This window comes from Chrysochloris asiatica, unplaced genomic scaffold (genome assembly GCF_000296735.1).
Source record: "Chrysochloris asiatica unplaced genomic scaffold, ChrAsi1.0 scaffold00084, whole genome shotgun sequence".
In the NCBI taxonomy this organism is placed as follows: Eukaryota; Metazoa; Chordata; class Mammalia; order Afrosoricida; family Chrysochloridae; genus Chrysochloris; species Chrysochloris asiatica.
The window spans coordinates 5,469,093-5,486,352 of NW_006408602.1; the positions used below are offsets into that span (position 1 = coordinate 5,469,093).

Here is a 17,260-nt window from a genome sequence, read left to right on the forward strand (position 1 = left end):
GGACTAAGAAGAGAAGGACAAAGAGCTGGTGGCCAGGAGCAGACTTGCAGAATGTGCCCTTTGGAGATGTAAATTATTATATATGCCTGAGTGGGAAAGAAAAAAAAAAAAAAGGAGGGTTTACGTATTCCAGTGGTTTAAAGACACAGAAAATGTTAGAATGAATCCATGTGAATTTTTATAAGTAAAACTAGTAAGTGTCACATATACATATCAGCTTGAAGGTCCAGAGCCCAAAGGAGTTAAAAGAAACATGGATATTATCTAGTTTTTGTTTTGTTTTGTTTTTTAATGTTTTATTGTGAATTATGTGATAGTTTACATGGGAGAGCATTCGTTTTACATTCATCCTTTCGTATATTGCTTCATTATATCCAGTTTTAACTAGACAAATATTTACATGCTTCAGAGATTCAGTGAAGAAATAATTTATTGAGGAGAACACCAAACCATCATGTGCATAGTTGATTTAGTTTTGGTGTTAGCTCTTCATCAGCCAAGTTCTGAGATGAAAACAGTGATTATTACTAATCACAATTATCAAGATTGAAATGTGGGTTTATATTACATGTTATTGATTTACTGAGCCCTAAGCGTATGATGTGGCGCTGTGGGTTAATGCGCCAGACAGCAAAGCCATTTGAACTGCAAGGTCAGCAGTTCAAGCTCACCAGCTGCTCCTTGGAAACCTTGCACAGGGTCACTGGGTCAGAACCGACTCAACGGCACTTCACAACAACAACAAAAGTGTATATTCTAGGAGTCCTGGTGTGGTTTTGTGGACTAATGCATCAGACTGCAAAGTCTTTTGAACTGCAAGGTTGGTGGTTCAAGCTCACCAACTGCTCCTTGGAAACCTTATACAGGGTCACTATGGATCGGAATCTACTCAACAGTACTTAACAACAACAATAAGCATATATTCTGCCTTGAGGTAACTAATGGTAATATGAAGTCCTGGTGTGGCGCTGTGGATTAATGTGCCAGACTGCAAAGCTGTTTGAACTGCAAGGTCGGTGGTTCAAGCTCACCAGATGCTCCTTGGAAACCCTATACAGGGTCGCTATGGGTTGGAACCAACTTAACAACAACAACAGTATGAAGTCATTGTTTCTAAGAGACATTTAAAAATATTTGTTTATTATTTTGTTTTATATTTTTTGCAGTTTTGCCATGTACCTACTAGTGGTGGTTGTGTGTCATAGAATCAGTTCCTACTCATAGTGGCCCGCCCTGTATATGGTTTCCAAGTCTATAAATTTTTATGGCAGCAGAAAGCCTCAGCTTATAATTCATATGTTGTTTGTTACCAGGGTTCCTACATGTGTATAATTTATAAACCTTTATATAGTGTAATTGTACATTCTAAAATTGATTTTAGTGCAGGGTTCAAGGTTTTTAAAAATGCATACATTCTCAAGTATATTCTTATTTCTTTTGTGTTGAGATAGTGCCATCTAGTGCATGTTTAGAATAACAGCACAATGTTTCTTTCCTCTCCAGATTTATAATCTCTCTACTTTTAGTCCATTGTAGTTTTCCTAATGAAATGTCTTAATTTACCATACTATTTCTAAACACATATTTATATTAATTGTTGTTGCTCTTGTTACGTGCCATTGAGTCAGTGCCAACTAAGAGTGACCCTGTATAGATATCTGAGGAGCGGCTGGTGAGCTTGAACTGCCAACCTAGCAATTCAACCTTGCAGTCCAGCACATTAACTCAGAGTGTAGCTGTTATTAATTGTCCATATTTATTTCTGACACTGTTCTATTTCTTCATCATTAGCTACACTATGTTGTTTCCCTAACCATGACTCTGACATCTGTGGTCCTGCAAACATGGTATCCTTTCCCATTCCCCCGTCGACTTCTAGATTAGATGCAACAGCTTCACGGGTTTAATGGGAGCAGCTGAAATTGGTTTAAACAATGATCATCGTTCTATTTAATTTACCTCTTAATTATAAGAACAGTTCATTATTTTGTAGTTCATAGATGATAGTCATGTTTTCTCTATAAAAGGAAAAAGAAATATAGTAAATTACTAAATGCAGTGTGGACATCTGTCTTATTGACATTACTTTTTAATAAACTGAAAATGTTATATTGTTAGACTGATGGGCGACATTTTTTAATACTAAAAATGTATTATTTTTACAGCATATGGAAAAGAAGGTGTGAAAATGAACTTCATAGATCGGATATTTATTGGTGAATTAACTAGCACAGTCATGTGTGAAGAATGTGCAAATGTAGGTACTTTAGAATTTACATCAACATGGAAGAGATCCCACACATTGGTTTTAAGTTTTCGCTCACATATAATCATCAGCAGTCATTTTATTTTTGTGATCAGTGACTACATAATAGTTCTTGAGAGTCTTTAAAATACACCTTTTACCATAGAAAGTAAATATTATATATATATATATGTATATATATTTATTTAAATTTGCTTATATGTATTACTTTATTTTTATACTCAACATGCTTTTACTTTATTTTTACTCATTTTAATGTGCTTAAATATTTTTTTTAAATGAATGGCTAAGCATATGATAGTTTTCCATTTTTCTTGGATCTTAATAATAAAAGTCTTTATGTCCATTACTCTGATTTATATTAAGGTGTAATTTTCTATTCTGTCTAGTCTTTAAAAGCAGAATTATAAATGTCTATGGTAGCCTGGCACATTGTGTCGCACAAAATGTGTCAGCATGACGTATTTAAGTTCGTATAATATTCAAGATAAGGAGCTCTGGTAGCGTAGTGGTTACGAATCGGGCTGCGAACCTTAAGGTCAGCGGTTCGAAACTACCAGCCGCTCCGCGGGAGAAAGATGAGGCTTTCTACTCCCGTAAAGATTTACACCCTCGGAAACCCTGTATAGGGTCGCTATGGGTCGGAACCGACTCGAAGGCACTTAACAACAACTTAACAATATTCAAGATGAAGTTGATTTCTCCCTCACAAACTGAAGAGTATCCTTTAAAACAGAATTCTCTTAAGAAATCTACAAAACAGCCAAGCTCTCTGATTTTTTTTCATAGTTTTTCTTAACATTCAATATTTTATTTATGTTAGTATATTAATTTCACCAAACATGTATTTATTCTCTTTGGTTTTTTAAGTATGGTTTATTTTGAAGTTACTTAAAGTATTATAGGTTATTCACATTAATGACATTGTAAAATTAGACTGGGTTGAAGTCGTAGTTTTGGAAAGATCTAGTTTTTTGTTAGCAATATGTGCTGCTATGCCTGATTAAATCACAATTAATTCTATGAGCATTTTTTAATTTAAAACTATATGTTTGTTGCCTGGGAAGTTTGATTTAAAGAATTTATAAAACTGTCTTGTCTATATTAGAATATTAACTGTCATGCTCAATCTACTTTCTTTGAGATCTCCATGGTGAAAGATCCTTTCATTGACATTTCACTTCCTATAATAGAAGAAAGGGTAAGGACTAAAAAATTTAAATCTAATTAAAGAGTTTTTTATGAAAAATATTCATTCACTCATTTAGACATTTGTTGAGTATTTTCTGCTATCATGATAATTTTTTAAATATATATAATAACTGAGTTTGTATGGTATGTTTGTTATTGGAGTTTATCTATGTATGTGTAAAGTATTCTCAAGAAAGAATAGCCTATGGTTTTTACTTTCTAAGAGTTAATGTAAAGGAAGTTATCTTTGTGTATCTTAAATGAATTAGAAATTTTTAGAAATAGATGAAATCTGGAATTCATTTGTTAATGACATTTTGTGTTATTTTTGTGACTTCTACATAGGTTTCAAAACCTGTGCTCTTAGGAAGAATGAGTAAATACAGAAATTCACAGGAGACAGATCATAGCCAAAAAAGTGGCACTTTTACTATAGGAAATACTCATCAACACAAAGCCACCAAGAAGCATTCTTCATCTAAAGATAAAGTAAGATGATGTGCATCTATTAGGCATTTTTTTTAAAGTAACTTCTTGTTAGTGAAAATTTCAAACATATACAAAAGTAGAGAAAATTGTATAAGAAGCTTTCATTTACTATTTTTGCTCACTTATATATAATGCTCAGCTTCATAATTCTCAACTCATAGCTATTTGTATTTCATGTTCTCTCCTTTCTTTATCCTAGATTATTTTGAAACAAATCTCAAATATATGCCTTAACTTATATTTATAAAAAAGTAAATGCTCTTTAAAAGAAACACAGAGCCACAGTTCCATTATCACATCTAAAGATGTTAATAATTTTTTAATGCACCAAGTATCAAATTATTATTTAAGTTTCACAATTGTATCATAAACACTTGTTTTTTGTTTTACTTTATAAAGTTTGTGTGAATGTGATATCTAAAAAGTGTCTGTAATTTATAATTGATTGCTTTGTTTCTTTAGTTTCTTTCAATCTACAGATTTCCCACATTTCCAGATTCACTAGTAATTCATTTTGTCATTGTGTTCCTAGGTTCCTCTAATCTTTTTATGTCCTCTCTAAGGTAGTTAAGTCTAGAAAACCTAATGAGGTTCACATTCAATTTTTATTTAAGAGGTACGATATACTTCTACATGGTGTGGCTCTGGTCTAAAGCTTCAGACTGCAGTCATTTAAACTGCAAGGTTGGTGGTTCAAGCTCATCAGCTGCTCCATAAAACCCTATACAGTGTCGCTATGGGTCAGAATCAACTTGATGGCACTTAACAACAACATGTACTAAGGCAGTAATGTTTGAGCTCTTTTTCATTGACATTACCAATCATTGATGATCATTTTCTAGATCTATTATTTCATTAAGGATACATCAGGATGCTGAATTATCCCATATAAGTCTTAATAAACTCAACTCAATTAGTTCTTCATTAAAAAATACTTTTTACATGAAGAGATCCGTACTTATGTGGCAAATTGACATGTTATTGGGTTTAATTGGATTTAATTTACTCTACTAGAAGACCATAAGTGGCATGACCACAGAAAGAACAGAATGTTTCCTTTAAATAAAAGCAATCTTAGGCTTAGAGAAGCATCAGCTAAGGAAAAACTCCCAAGGAAAACTAAACCAAGATTGTTGTTGTTTGTTGTTAAGTACTGTAGAGTCGGTTCCAACTCATAGCGACCCTGCACAGGGTTTCTGAGGCTACAAATCTTTACAGGAGTAGAAAGCCTCATCTTTCTCCTGGGGAACATCTGGTAGTTTCGAACTGCCGACCTCGAGGGTAGCAACCCGGTTCGTAACCACTACGCTACCAGAACTCTTTAGTAATGTAAATATGTATCAGAGAGTTAAATGCCAGTGGAAGGTAAAAGATCTGGAAATTTTTAATTGAAAAATGGCATGGAGCCAAAAAGCATTACCAGCTGGCCTGAGAGATAAGATAGTGTGTGGACTATAATGAAGCTCTTGACTGCTTTCTGTCATATTGTCCCCTCATTTTTCTGCTCCCAACCATCACACCATACTCTAACATTCTAATCAGAAGAAGAGCCCTAAAACACACAGCTAGTCATCTTTTTTGTACCCCACTGCCCTAAGGCTAGCATGGCTCTTCATACTTCTGATCCACTTTTGTTTGTTCTCTTCTTCTTACTTGCTTTCTACTTTTCAAACTAGATTTCCATAACTTCTCATTTTTTCTCTTTTATTTGTGGTTTTTTGAACTTGCTCTTCCTTCTTCCAAGAACAGTCCCATTCTCCTACGCCTTCTGCTAACTTTCTACTGGTTCTCTTGACCCACTCAACTCTGGGTTGGTAATTTTCCTTTGGGCTTTTATAGTATCTTTATTTCTTTCATAATAATTGTATCCAACCTTTTGAGTTCTTACTGTGTTGATCATATTTTCAGTTATTTACATCAATCTTATGGAGTCAAGAGAAAGATTAAGTAGTATGGCTATTCCTCATACAGATAGCAGGTGCTAGAAAACTATTCAAACAAGGCTAGTGTGCACTACCTCCACTGGCACTTATCTCCAGTTATAGTTACATCCATTGTAATTGATTGAAAGCTGTGAGACTAGAAACACAATTTACATCCTCCTCACTGCTGTAGCTCAGGTGTTTCATGCAGCGCTTACACATGAAAATAAGTAGCCCAGAGTTGAGAGGGTCAAGGGAACCAGTAGAACTGGTTCCTCAGCAGACAGCTGTGATTATCCCTATGATTGTACCGATAATAATAGCTAATGCTTCGTTTCTTACTATGGGCCAAATACTGTTTGGGGCTCGTGTATGCATTATCTTGTTTAATTTCCAAGATACCTAGTGTGGATGGTACTTCTATTTATTAGATGAGGAAACTGCATAATGAGATGTGGCAGCCATGTAAGCAGATGCAGTCTGAATTTGAATCCAGGCAGTCTAGTTCCAGAATTATGCTCTTAGCCTCTACCCTTCTATCAGTGTTCTGATTGTAAAGAATATTTCATCGGTTTCAAATACCATTTCAGAATATCAGGGGGCTTTAAAAAGTTCATGGGAAAATGGAATGAAAAGATAGAGAATTTCTACAAACTTTTTGATGCCCCCTTAGAAATTTATCAATCCTTTGTCTTGATTTATAACACTAGAAACTTAGGAGACTATTTCAGTAAATTGTTATAGACCAAGCACAAAATGAGAATGGAAATGGGTAATTTTATATTTCCCTGAAAGTATGAAAGGATAGATAAAATAGTCAAGCTCAAAAGATCCAATAATGGGCTGATCAGCGTAATAGCGTACGAACTGTTTTAAAGCAGATTCTCAAACCCAGCCCCAAACTTTCTGAATCAGCATTTCTAAATGGTATTGCCTTGGTCTGTATTTTCCAAACTGTTAGGTGATTTTGATGATCACCTGGATTTGGAAATCATTGAACTAGAAGTTAGATTAACTGTATTCCAGACAGCTATTTTCATTCTGATGTGGCATTGTAGGATAAGCTGACCTTGCTGTTACTAGTCCACTGTTTATTCTATAGTGAAGCACAAGGACTCCACATGGGCTCTAGTAGACTAAATATATAGAATGAAAATGAATGTTTTGTTTTAATTCAAGGAGCTCAGGATGTTTGGTAAACACAGAAACCTAATGTCATTATCCTGGTTTTGAAGATGAAAGTTTGAGGCACAGATAATTTTTATAATTCATCTCTCTTCTCCCCAAAGTATCTTCCCTCAAAATAACTGAAAGCAAATACCTGATCTGTATGTAATTCATGACGTCTTTTCTTTGTTTCTTGTTTTAGCCCTTAAGGTAAGTAATAGGAAAAGAAAACTTGAAAAAGATTTTAGCTGTGTGGAAACATTGAATATTTCAAGTAGCTTAAAATATTTGATTAAATTTGTTGTTGATTATTACCAAATTCTTTCACAAGAAACAGGTTTACAATACCCAGTGTGTTTAAAAAATGTATTTAATAAGCAAACTGTAGACTGTCGTTGTTGTTGTGAAATGCCATCAAGTTGGTTTCAAACCATAGCAACCCTGTTATAGGATTTCTGAGGAGCAGCTGGTGAGCTTGAACTGCTGACCTTGCAGTTCAAATGGCTTTGCAGTCTGGCTCATTAAGCCACACCAGGAAACTAAAGACTAGATACAAATACTTTCTTCTGGATCGTTAACTATTGTAATGTGTCATAATATAACTTAAAATTTACTTTTTAATTTGTTTTAAAGAAAATAAGTTTTTTTTCTTTAAGTAAAAAAAAAAGGTAGTACAGTTCCTTTGTTCCAAAATCAACAAGTATGGAAAGGTTTACAGTTAAAAAGACTCCCTCGTAGCCAGTGTTTGCAAAGTCCCGTTGCCTTCCCTGTAAATAGTAACTGCTCTTGCTAGTATAAGGAGCTCTGGTAGCGTAGTGGTTACGAATCGGGCTGCGAACCTTAAGGTCAGCGGTTCGAAACTACCAGCCGCTCCGCGGGAGAAAGATGAGGCTTTCTACTCCCGTAAAGATTTACACCCTCGGAAACCCTGTACAGGGTCGCTATGGGTCGGACCCGACTCGATGGCACTTAACAACAACAACAACTTGCTAGTATCTTATGCAAAGGTTTACTTTTAAATTGAAACTATTATCGTACTTTAGGTGGATTTGGAACATGGATTTCAGGGATACTAGAAGTAATATTTAATAATTGTGAAAAGTCTAAATTAGACTTACCAGATTTTATTTTCAATAAGATAACAAGATTTTTTCTCTGAAAACACTTGTCACTTTACAGAAACAACTAATTCATGACAGAAAACGTATAAGAAATTTGTCATCTGGAAAAGAGAAAACTGCTGTCATATGTCCGAAAAATGAGAGCCTCGAAACGAATGGGAACTCTTCAGTGTCTTTTGCAAGCATCATGATGAATACGGAATCAATTCTGAATGAAAGCCCTACGGACGGCAGTGAAAAGGAAGCCAGTCATTCTGAAAGTAGTGTTGATGCTGACAGCGAGGCCTCAGAATCGGAAAGTGTCTCACAGCGGACTGTGTTGTTTAGATCCAGTAATGTGTCCTGCATGCACACGGATGGACCCTTCCACCATCTACCAGCAAGTGAATTGCTACATCATGCGGACAGCGGTGATGAGGAAATGGCTGGAGCTATTTCTGAACTTCATTTGAGCAACAGTGTAACTGGAGACAGAGATGTCGACAGAGAAAATCAACCACTAAATATTCCAAATAATTTATGTTTTACAGAAGAGAAGCATATGATGTCTGATAGCCCCCAAAATGCTTTTCAGACCCTCTCTCAGAGCTATATAACCACTTCTAAAGAATGTTCAGTTCAGTCCTGTCTCTACCAGTTTACATCTATGGAATTACTAATGGGGAATAACAAGCTTCTTTGTGAGAATTGTACTGAAAAGAAAGAGAAATACCAAAAGGACAGTTATGCAGGTAAACATTTGGCTTATTACTCTTTTAGTACTGATGGGTTATCTGATAGTTCCCCAAATGAGAGAATCTTAGAACCTTGTCTCCAGATGAAGACTTGGAATCAGGGACTGTTTTATTCACAGTTGTGTCTCAACATTTAAGACACTTACAGGGAAAAGTAGTTCCCAGTGGATTTTGGTTGGAAAAAATTGAAGCTTCAAATTCACATGCCCTTATTTCAGAGAACTAGCTGTCTGAAATCTGTCCAGAAGTAGTGGTGGTGGTGATGTGCCATGGAGTTGGTTCCGACTCATAGCGACCCTGTACAGGGTTTCCAAGGCTGTAAATTTTTACGGGAGCAGAGAGCCTCATCTTTCTCCCATGGATCAGCTGGTAGTTTCGAACTGCTGACCTTAAGGTTTGCAGCCTGATTCGTAACCACTACGCTACCAGAGCTCCTTATCCAGAAGTAATATTCCTAAAATTTATAGTATATCACTAGTAAGATTAATGTGCTTCATAAATCCCATCAATTTTCTACAAATTCATAAAGTATAAATTTGAACAGCTCATATAACTGTATGATGTGAAGCTACCAGGATAATATAGTTATGTTTAGATGAACAGAGAAAAGTGGAAAAGAGGGAAATTGGCAAGTAAGAAATTTGTGGTGTATCTCTGTTGCTGTTGTTAAGTGCTATCAAGTCAGTTCCGACCCATAGCGACCCTGTATAGGGTTTCCGAGGAGCAGCTGGTGAGCTTGAACCACCAACCTTGCAGTTCAAATGTCTTTTGGTTAAGTGGAGAGGATACTCTAATCTTTATTGGTTATTAATTAAAGAAATAGAGCCCTGGGTGCATTACGGTACTAATTGAAAACCTGATGGTTCAAACTCATCCAGCGTGACACCATGGAAGAAAGGCCTAGTAATCTTTGTAAAGCGTACAGCCACAAAAGCCTGGTGGAGCTCAGTTCTCCTCTGTAACTCATAGGGGTTATGTGAGTCAGAATCAATTTTATGATACCAGTTTGGGTTTTTAATTAAAGAAATGTCTAGATAGAAGAAGGAAAAAAATATTAGCCTACATTAATCCAAAGTAAGTATATAAATCCAAAGTAAATATACTGTTGGCATCATTCAAATCTTGTAGTAAGTACTTTCTAACAACCTCCTACTGAGACACAATTGCCATCACTTTATTGAATAATTAACCAAACTTGTTCATCTACAGGTGTATTGTTAGCTGAGGGGTTGGTAGTAACATCAGTTAATTCATGAACTACTTAGTTTACCTGTTTCCCACCTTCCAAAATTTTGTTTCAAGCATCACCTCTCCTATTTGTCTTTAAAAGTGTGTACCCTATTACTCTCATTTTGTGGATTTTCTGAAAGCAGTAGGAGGGCACCCGATAACCAGAAGTTCAATTCTTTTTTAAGCCTTTTCAAAACATGGTATGATTTCTCTATGTAAATGTTTACTACATTATATGGTAGATATAAGTATGGAACTGTACAACTAAACATATTATATTTTATGCAGAAAAGAAAGGAGAAGGGATTTATACTAATGCTAGGAAGCAACTGCTCATTTCTGCTGTTCCAGCTATCCTAATTCTCCATCTTAAAAGGTTCCATCAGGTAAAAGTCCTTTTTTATTATGTGTTCTGCAGAGTCCTAAGTTCTGTAATTGTTGAATGTAAAAATTTGGCTGTGGGGTAATCTTTTCCAGCCATCATAGTTTATAAGACTTTTCTAATTAAAATTGTTCAATTCACAATATTTGAAGAATTGGGAGAGAGGAACCTAAATGATGTGTGTGTGTATTAATAGAAAATAAAGATTATTAATAACACTTAGAACAGTTGTGAGGATGGTGTAGGATCGGGCAGTGTTTTACTCTGTTACACGGGGAGACACTGAGTCAGAACTGACTCAATGGCACCTAAGAACAACAACAAATAAGCACGCAGTAGCACACAGGGCTCCCTAAACTGTCATGATCACACTGAGAAAAGAGGTGCTTGGGCCAGAACCCGGACCCTGTAATGGTAACCGAAATTTGTTTAACGCTTCAGGATTTTTATCAATTACTTATAGTTTTAATTCAATCCCTTGTCTTAAATGAGAGAATATTTTTGAATTTGGTAAAATAATTGTAAAGATCCTCAGGATGAATGAATAAGTGAAAATAGTAAAACATTTCTGAAAAAGTTAGGAAGGGTGATTTTTCTGATACCAGATTTCAAATAAAAGTATAATAATTGAAACAGTATGGTTAGACTAGTCACTAAGCAAAACATAACTATAATTTAAATCTGTTATAATAAGGGAAGAATTTCAAATCAGTTCAAATCAGTTGAAAGGGGGGTTGATTATTCTGTTATAAAGTCTTGGTGAAAAATGCTTGGGAAATAATTGGGAGCTTCACTTTATAGTATATATCAATACTATTGACAGATAATTTTTTAATTATATAAAGTAAATCACCAAATGGACTGTAAGAGTGTTTAGATGAATATTAGCCTGACCTCTGTGTGGAAAGCTTTCTTAAGTATAAAATCCATGAAAGAAAACACAAGGAAAAGATTGAAAGTTTTGATTATATATCTACATTTCAGGTAGGCTGTAGATTGAAAAGAATAGATTTTCTCTGTATGGCCATTCACAGAAAGATTAAATTTTTAATTTTCTGTGAGCAAGGTTATAGGATACAATGGAAATGAAATACCCATGGAGAGCAGAAGATGTACCATTCTCAACACAGCTTCTCATGAACTCAGAATACATCATAGAAAGCATACATATGCCTTTGTCTCTGTCTGAACAAGAGAGTGTCATGCCAGATTTAAGAAGCTAATTTTATGATATACCACAGTTTGCATTTAGTACTTACATCCCTATTTAGGAAAACCTTACAGGAAAATATTTATAGACATCTTGAACTCATGTTCTCAAGCTCAATATTTAAGTATGAACAAAGCCACATTCTCATTCCCAGGGGTAGGGAATTGTAAGGAAGAATATTCCTAAGCTTCTGGTCACTCAGCATCCCTGCAGAACTGTTACTCTGTAGTGACTTTATAACTTTGTTGTCAGAAACATCCACAACACTTAAGGCAAATCTCAAACTAAACATATGTTTGTCATAAATATGACAAAACATTAGCATCCTAAGCACTGGACTGCTAACCACATGGTTGGCAGTTGAGTCCACCAGCCACTTCACGGAAGAAAGATGAAACTTTCTGTTTCTACAGAGATGTACAGTCTTGGGTAGACCCTTAACAGGGTTGCTATGATTTGAAACTGACTCGATGGCACTTAACAATAACATATATAAAGAACTCTCAAAAAGGAAAATACCAAGCCCCTTCAAGTAAAGTAGTAGTCCCTGGGTGGTGCCAACAATCCACATGCTCCACTGCTAACCAACCCAGTGGTACCTCTAGGGAAATACCTGGGGGCCTCCTTATGGAAAAAGCCACTGAGAGCCTACTGGGACACAGCTGAGGTCATCATGAGTTGGAATCAACTCATCAACTGGTTTTAATAATAAATTTGATGGAAAAAAAGACATGAATGACAGTTCATAGAAGACGATATAGAAATTCTAAGCAAGTGTGAAAAAAAGTCCATTATTTCCAGCAAAATATACGTAGAATAAAATGATAGTAAGATGCCTTTTTTAACTGGCAAAGTTGTAGTGTTAATGAGGATAAAGTGGAATATTGGCACTCTTATGTACCAGCAGTGGGAGTATAAGTTGATAACACTTTTTAGAAAAAGTACTCTAACAGTGTGTATCAAAAACAAGAGGTAATATTTTGCATAGAACAGTTTTTGAACAAAAGTAATTATTCTTGACTACGTAATTCCACTTGTGATACCCAATAGCAAGGAAATAGAGATGCATACAAAGATGTACATCCCAGTCGTTGTAAGTCATGCCAGATGTTAGGCCTAAGTGTCCAGTGTACAGATCATCAGATTTCTATTTTAATGATAATGGGAAAATACTTTAAAAAAAATAAAGACAAGGGAAAAACAAAGTTTAAATATAAGACTGTTGCCATAGCGACCTTACGCACAGCAGAACGAAACAACACTGCCCGATCCTGGGCCAACCTCACTACTGTTGCCATGCTTGAGTCCATCGATGGTGCCACTTGGCCAGTCCATCTCATTGGTGGTCTTCCTCTTCTTCTCTGACCTTCCACCTTACCAAACATAATCTCCTTCTCCAGTGACTGGTCCCTCCTGATAGTATGTCCTAAGTATGAGTGACGAAGTTTGGCCATCCTGGCCTCCAAGGAGGACTCTGGCTGCACTTTTTCCAACACAGATCTGTTGATTCTTTTGGCAGCTATGGCACTTTCAATATTCTCCTCCAACACTCTAACTCAAAATCATCAATTCTTCTACAGTCTTCCTTATTCACTGTCCAGGTTTCGTATGCATATGAGGTTATTGAAAATACCATGGCTTCGGTCAGGCTCATCTGAAACCTGTCCACCATGGGTGACCCTGCTAGTATTTAAAATACCGGTGGCATAGCTTTCAGAATCACAGCAACTCACAAGCCACCACAGTACGACAAACTGACAGATGAGTGGTGGAATATAAGACTAGAGAATCCAAAAATAATTCTCGAGAAAAAGATTCATACTATGTTAAAGACACTGCAAACCAAAAGGTTGGTGATTTGAGCCCACCCACTACACAGGAGAAAGATGTGGTAGTCGGCTTCCATAAAGGTTTGTTGTTGTTAAGTGCCGTCAAGTCACTTCTAACTCATAGCCAACCCTGCATAGTATTTCCAAGGAGCACCTGTTGTTGTTGTTGTTGTTGTTAAGTGCCATCGAATCATCTCCGACTCATAGCGGACTTATGCACAGCAGAACGAAACACTGCCTGATCCTGGGCCAACCTCAATATTGTTGCCACGCTTGAGCCCATTGATGCTGCCACTTTACCAATCCATCTCGCTAGGGGTCTTCCCCTTTTTCTCTGACCCTCCACCTTACCAAACATGATATCCTTCTCCAGCAACTGGTCCCTTCTGACAATATGTCCAAATTATGAGAGACAAAGTTTGGCCTTCTTGGCCTCCAAGAAGCACTATGGCTGTATTTCTTCCAACACAGATCTGTTGGTTCTGTGGGCAGTCCATGTCACTTTCAGTATTCTCCAACACCATAACTCTTCTACAGTCTTCCTTATTTACTGTCCAACTTTCACATGCATATGAGGTTATTGAAAATACCATGGCTTGGGTCAGGCGCACCTTAGTTCTCAAGCTGACATCTTTGCTTTTCAAAACTTTAAAAAAGGTCTTGTGTAGCAGATTTGCCTAATGCATACATTGTTTGATTTATTGACTGCTGCTTCCTTGAGTGTTGATAGTTGATCCAAGAAGAATGAAGTCCTTGACAACTTCAATCTTTTCTCCATTGATAAGAATGTTTTTTTATTGGTCCAGTGGTGAGGATTTTTGTTTTCTTTACATTGAGATGCAATCCATACTGAAGGCTGTGCTCTTTGATCTTTATCAGTAAATATTTTAAGTCCTGTTCACTTTCAGCAAGCAAGGTTGTATCATCTGCATATCACAGGTTGTTAATGAGTCTTCCTCCAATCATGATGCCATGTTTTTCTTCATATAACCCAGCTTCTCGGATTATTTGCTCAGCATACAGGTTGAATAAGTATTGTGAAAGTATACAACCCTGTCGTACACCTTTCTTAATTTTAAAACATCCAGTGTTCCCATGATAGTGGACTTGGAAATCATGTGGGGCAGTTCTACTCTGTCCTATAGGGTTGCTGCTAGTTAGAACTGACTAGATGGCAGTGAGTTGGTTACACATCTCTCTTATTATGGGATAATTTCTCAGCAGGAAAGCACCAAGTGGGGAGGACACATTTATCTGAAATTATTGTAGTTCTGGCATTAAATGTTTATGGAGATTACTTGGTAAAAAATGAGGCAAAGAAATTATGGCACATCTTTAAATTTTAAAAGATTCTAGACTTATTCCTGGGATATAACCTCATGTTGTTGTTGTTGTTGTTGTTATGTGTTGTGGAGTCGGTTCTGACTCATAGCCACCCTGTACAGGGTTTCCGAGGCTGTAAATCTGTATGGGAGCAGAAAGCCTCATCTTTCTCCTGCGGAACAGCTGGTAGTTTCGAACTGCTGAGCCTGAGGTTCGCAGCCTGATTCGTAACCACTACTCTAGCAGAGCTCCTTTAAGTCTTCTAAATGCTAAAGATCATGTGAAAAACAAATAAGTTAAGTGGTTGTGCTTCAGCCAAAAAATGAAGTGGTAGTTTTTGTTTGTTTTTTGAAAGGTACAAAATAAACAGCCAACAGATCTGTGACAAAATTATATGGTTAATATACAAATTGTAAGTTGTTGTTAAGTGCTGTTGAGTCGGTTCTGACTCATTGACCCTATATATGGATTCTGGTGAGTTTGAACCACTTATCTTGCAGTTAGTCCAGTGCTTATCCTACAGTGCCACATCAGGACTAATCATTAATGTCATGAAAGCCCTTCATAAATGGTTGTATCTGTCAGTTTTTTTCTGTCTGCCCAGACAGCTCAGGTTTGTATTTTCACAATCCAGTGAAGCCCATTTCTTCTCATGGGTGTTCTACCCTATACCTTTGACAGTCTTATCAGTTAGCTTTTATTATCATTACATGGGTCTTAGTGTGGTGCTGTAGGATATGCACTGGACTCCAAGGTCAGTGGTTCAAACCCTCTAGCCGCTGCTTGGAAATCATACACAGGGTCGCTATAAGTCAAAACTGACTTTATGGTACTTAGCAACAACAACAATACAACTATAGATTTTGGAGGGTCTGCCTTTGGAAATTAAAAATAGAAAAGAACACTAATGGTTCATTTTATTTTTATGTAATATATAACATATACTTTTACTGATAAACATTTGTAATGTGTAGGGTAGTTTTTCTTTGTAATGAATGACTACCATTGAGTTTTAGAACTGAGAAGAACCTAATCTAACCTCCTTGTACCTGCTCTGACCTAGGTGAGGTTACTGACGCTGAATTAAATTCTGTCACTTGCCTGCAGCCGTCCAGTTAGCCAGTCACTGAGTCAGGCCTAGTATACCAGGCTCCTGATACTTTAGTCTGACAGATATTCATGGTAGCATGTGTCAGTAGTGTAGATTTTGTCACTGATTGGGTTTATTTTTCCATGGGTGTTGAAAAGCCACAGTGAGAGTGATTATTCCAATATTAAATGTCAAATGCCAATGTAAGTAAATAATCTTTGCAGTAACAGTTTGTGAAACCTAATTATTAATTTAGTCATTCATCAGTTTGGACTATTCATTAGTCACAATTTTATAGCTATGAGAAAAGTAACTTCTAGAATTTCTCTTGGTTTTAATAAAGCACTATGCTTTCAATCTAATTTTACTACATTAAATATATTTTGGTCTTTTTAAGGCTGGCTTGAGTCTTCGCAAAGTGAACAGACATGTAGATTTTCCACTCATGCTTGATTTAGCACCATTCTGTTCTGCTGCTTGTAAGGTATGATAAATTATTGTTGATATTGTTGTGTGCTGTCTTAATTAACTTGTGAGTAATAGACTTAAAATATTCTATGTATTCTTTTTTGGGTCTCGCTTTAGTTTTTGTTTTTTATATAAGCTTTCCCTCCCAAAGGGAATCTTACAATTAGTGAAATTAAATCAGAATTAAGGAGTATGTGACAGAATGCTTATTAAACTTAGTATTTCAGATACACTGATAAAATACCTTAAATGCAGTTTTCTAATGAATGTAATTCTTGTGCTGTGGAAAACAACACTATCTGTCAATTATTAACATTTAGACTTTGTAAGATAAATAATAAAGATGTTTAACAAGCTCTATATTAAATATATGAAAGTATATATTTGAAATTATAAAGAGAATTTCTAATATATATAAAAGTAAACAGAACAGTAAATAAGCCACTAGTACTCATTCTCCAGCTAGAACAACTTGAAATGTACGGCCAGTCCTCCACATTTACATGTTCATCCACTTCTTACTATATTATTTTGAAGCAAGTGCCAAAGAAAATCTGTTTATCTATTAATATTTCCTTAGGCTGCTGTAGGATCAGCAGTGGATTACAAACCACAAAATTGGCGGTTCGAGCCCTTCAGCTGCTTCTTGAAAACCCTACGTAGGGTAGCTGTGTGTTGAAACCGACTCAACAGCACTTAACAAAATGTATCTCTAAAAGATAAAAATACTCCTTAACAGTGTTCATATTTCCAATTGTCCTTTTTTTTTTTTTAATTTAAGGTTTTTATTGTGGATTGAGTGAAAGTTTACAGGGCACATCATCAGTTTCACATTCAA

At 36.0% G+C, this 17,260-nt stretch overlaps 1 protein-coding gene across 1 annotated transcript in view; it reads left to right on the forward strand.

Annotated features, from left to right (window-relative positions):
- Positions 1–17,260, forward strand: part of USP45 (ubiquitin specific peptidase 45) — a 69,535-nt gene that overhangs the window by 42,738 nt on the left and 9,537 nt on the right. The window contains exons 10-15 of the mRNA XM_006865843.1: positions 2,166–2,257; positions 3,411–3,467; positions 3,803–3,946; positions 8,215–8,887; positions 10,409–10,506; positions 16,352–16,438. Of these exons, the coding sequence (XP_006865905.1) occupies positions 2,166–2,257; positions 3,411–3,467; positions 3,803–3,946; positions 8,215–8,887; positions 10,409–10,506; positions 16,352–16,438 (1,151 nt within the window). The remainder of the gene's footprint in view (positions 1–2,165; positions 2,258–3,410; positions 3,468–3,802; positions 3,947–8,214; positions 8,888–10,408; positions 10,507–16,351; positions 16,439–17,260) is intronic.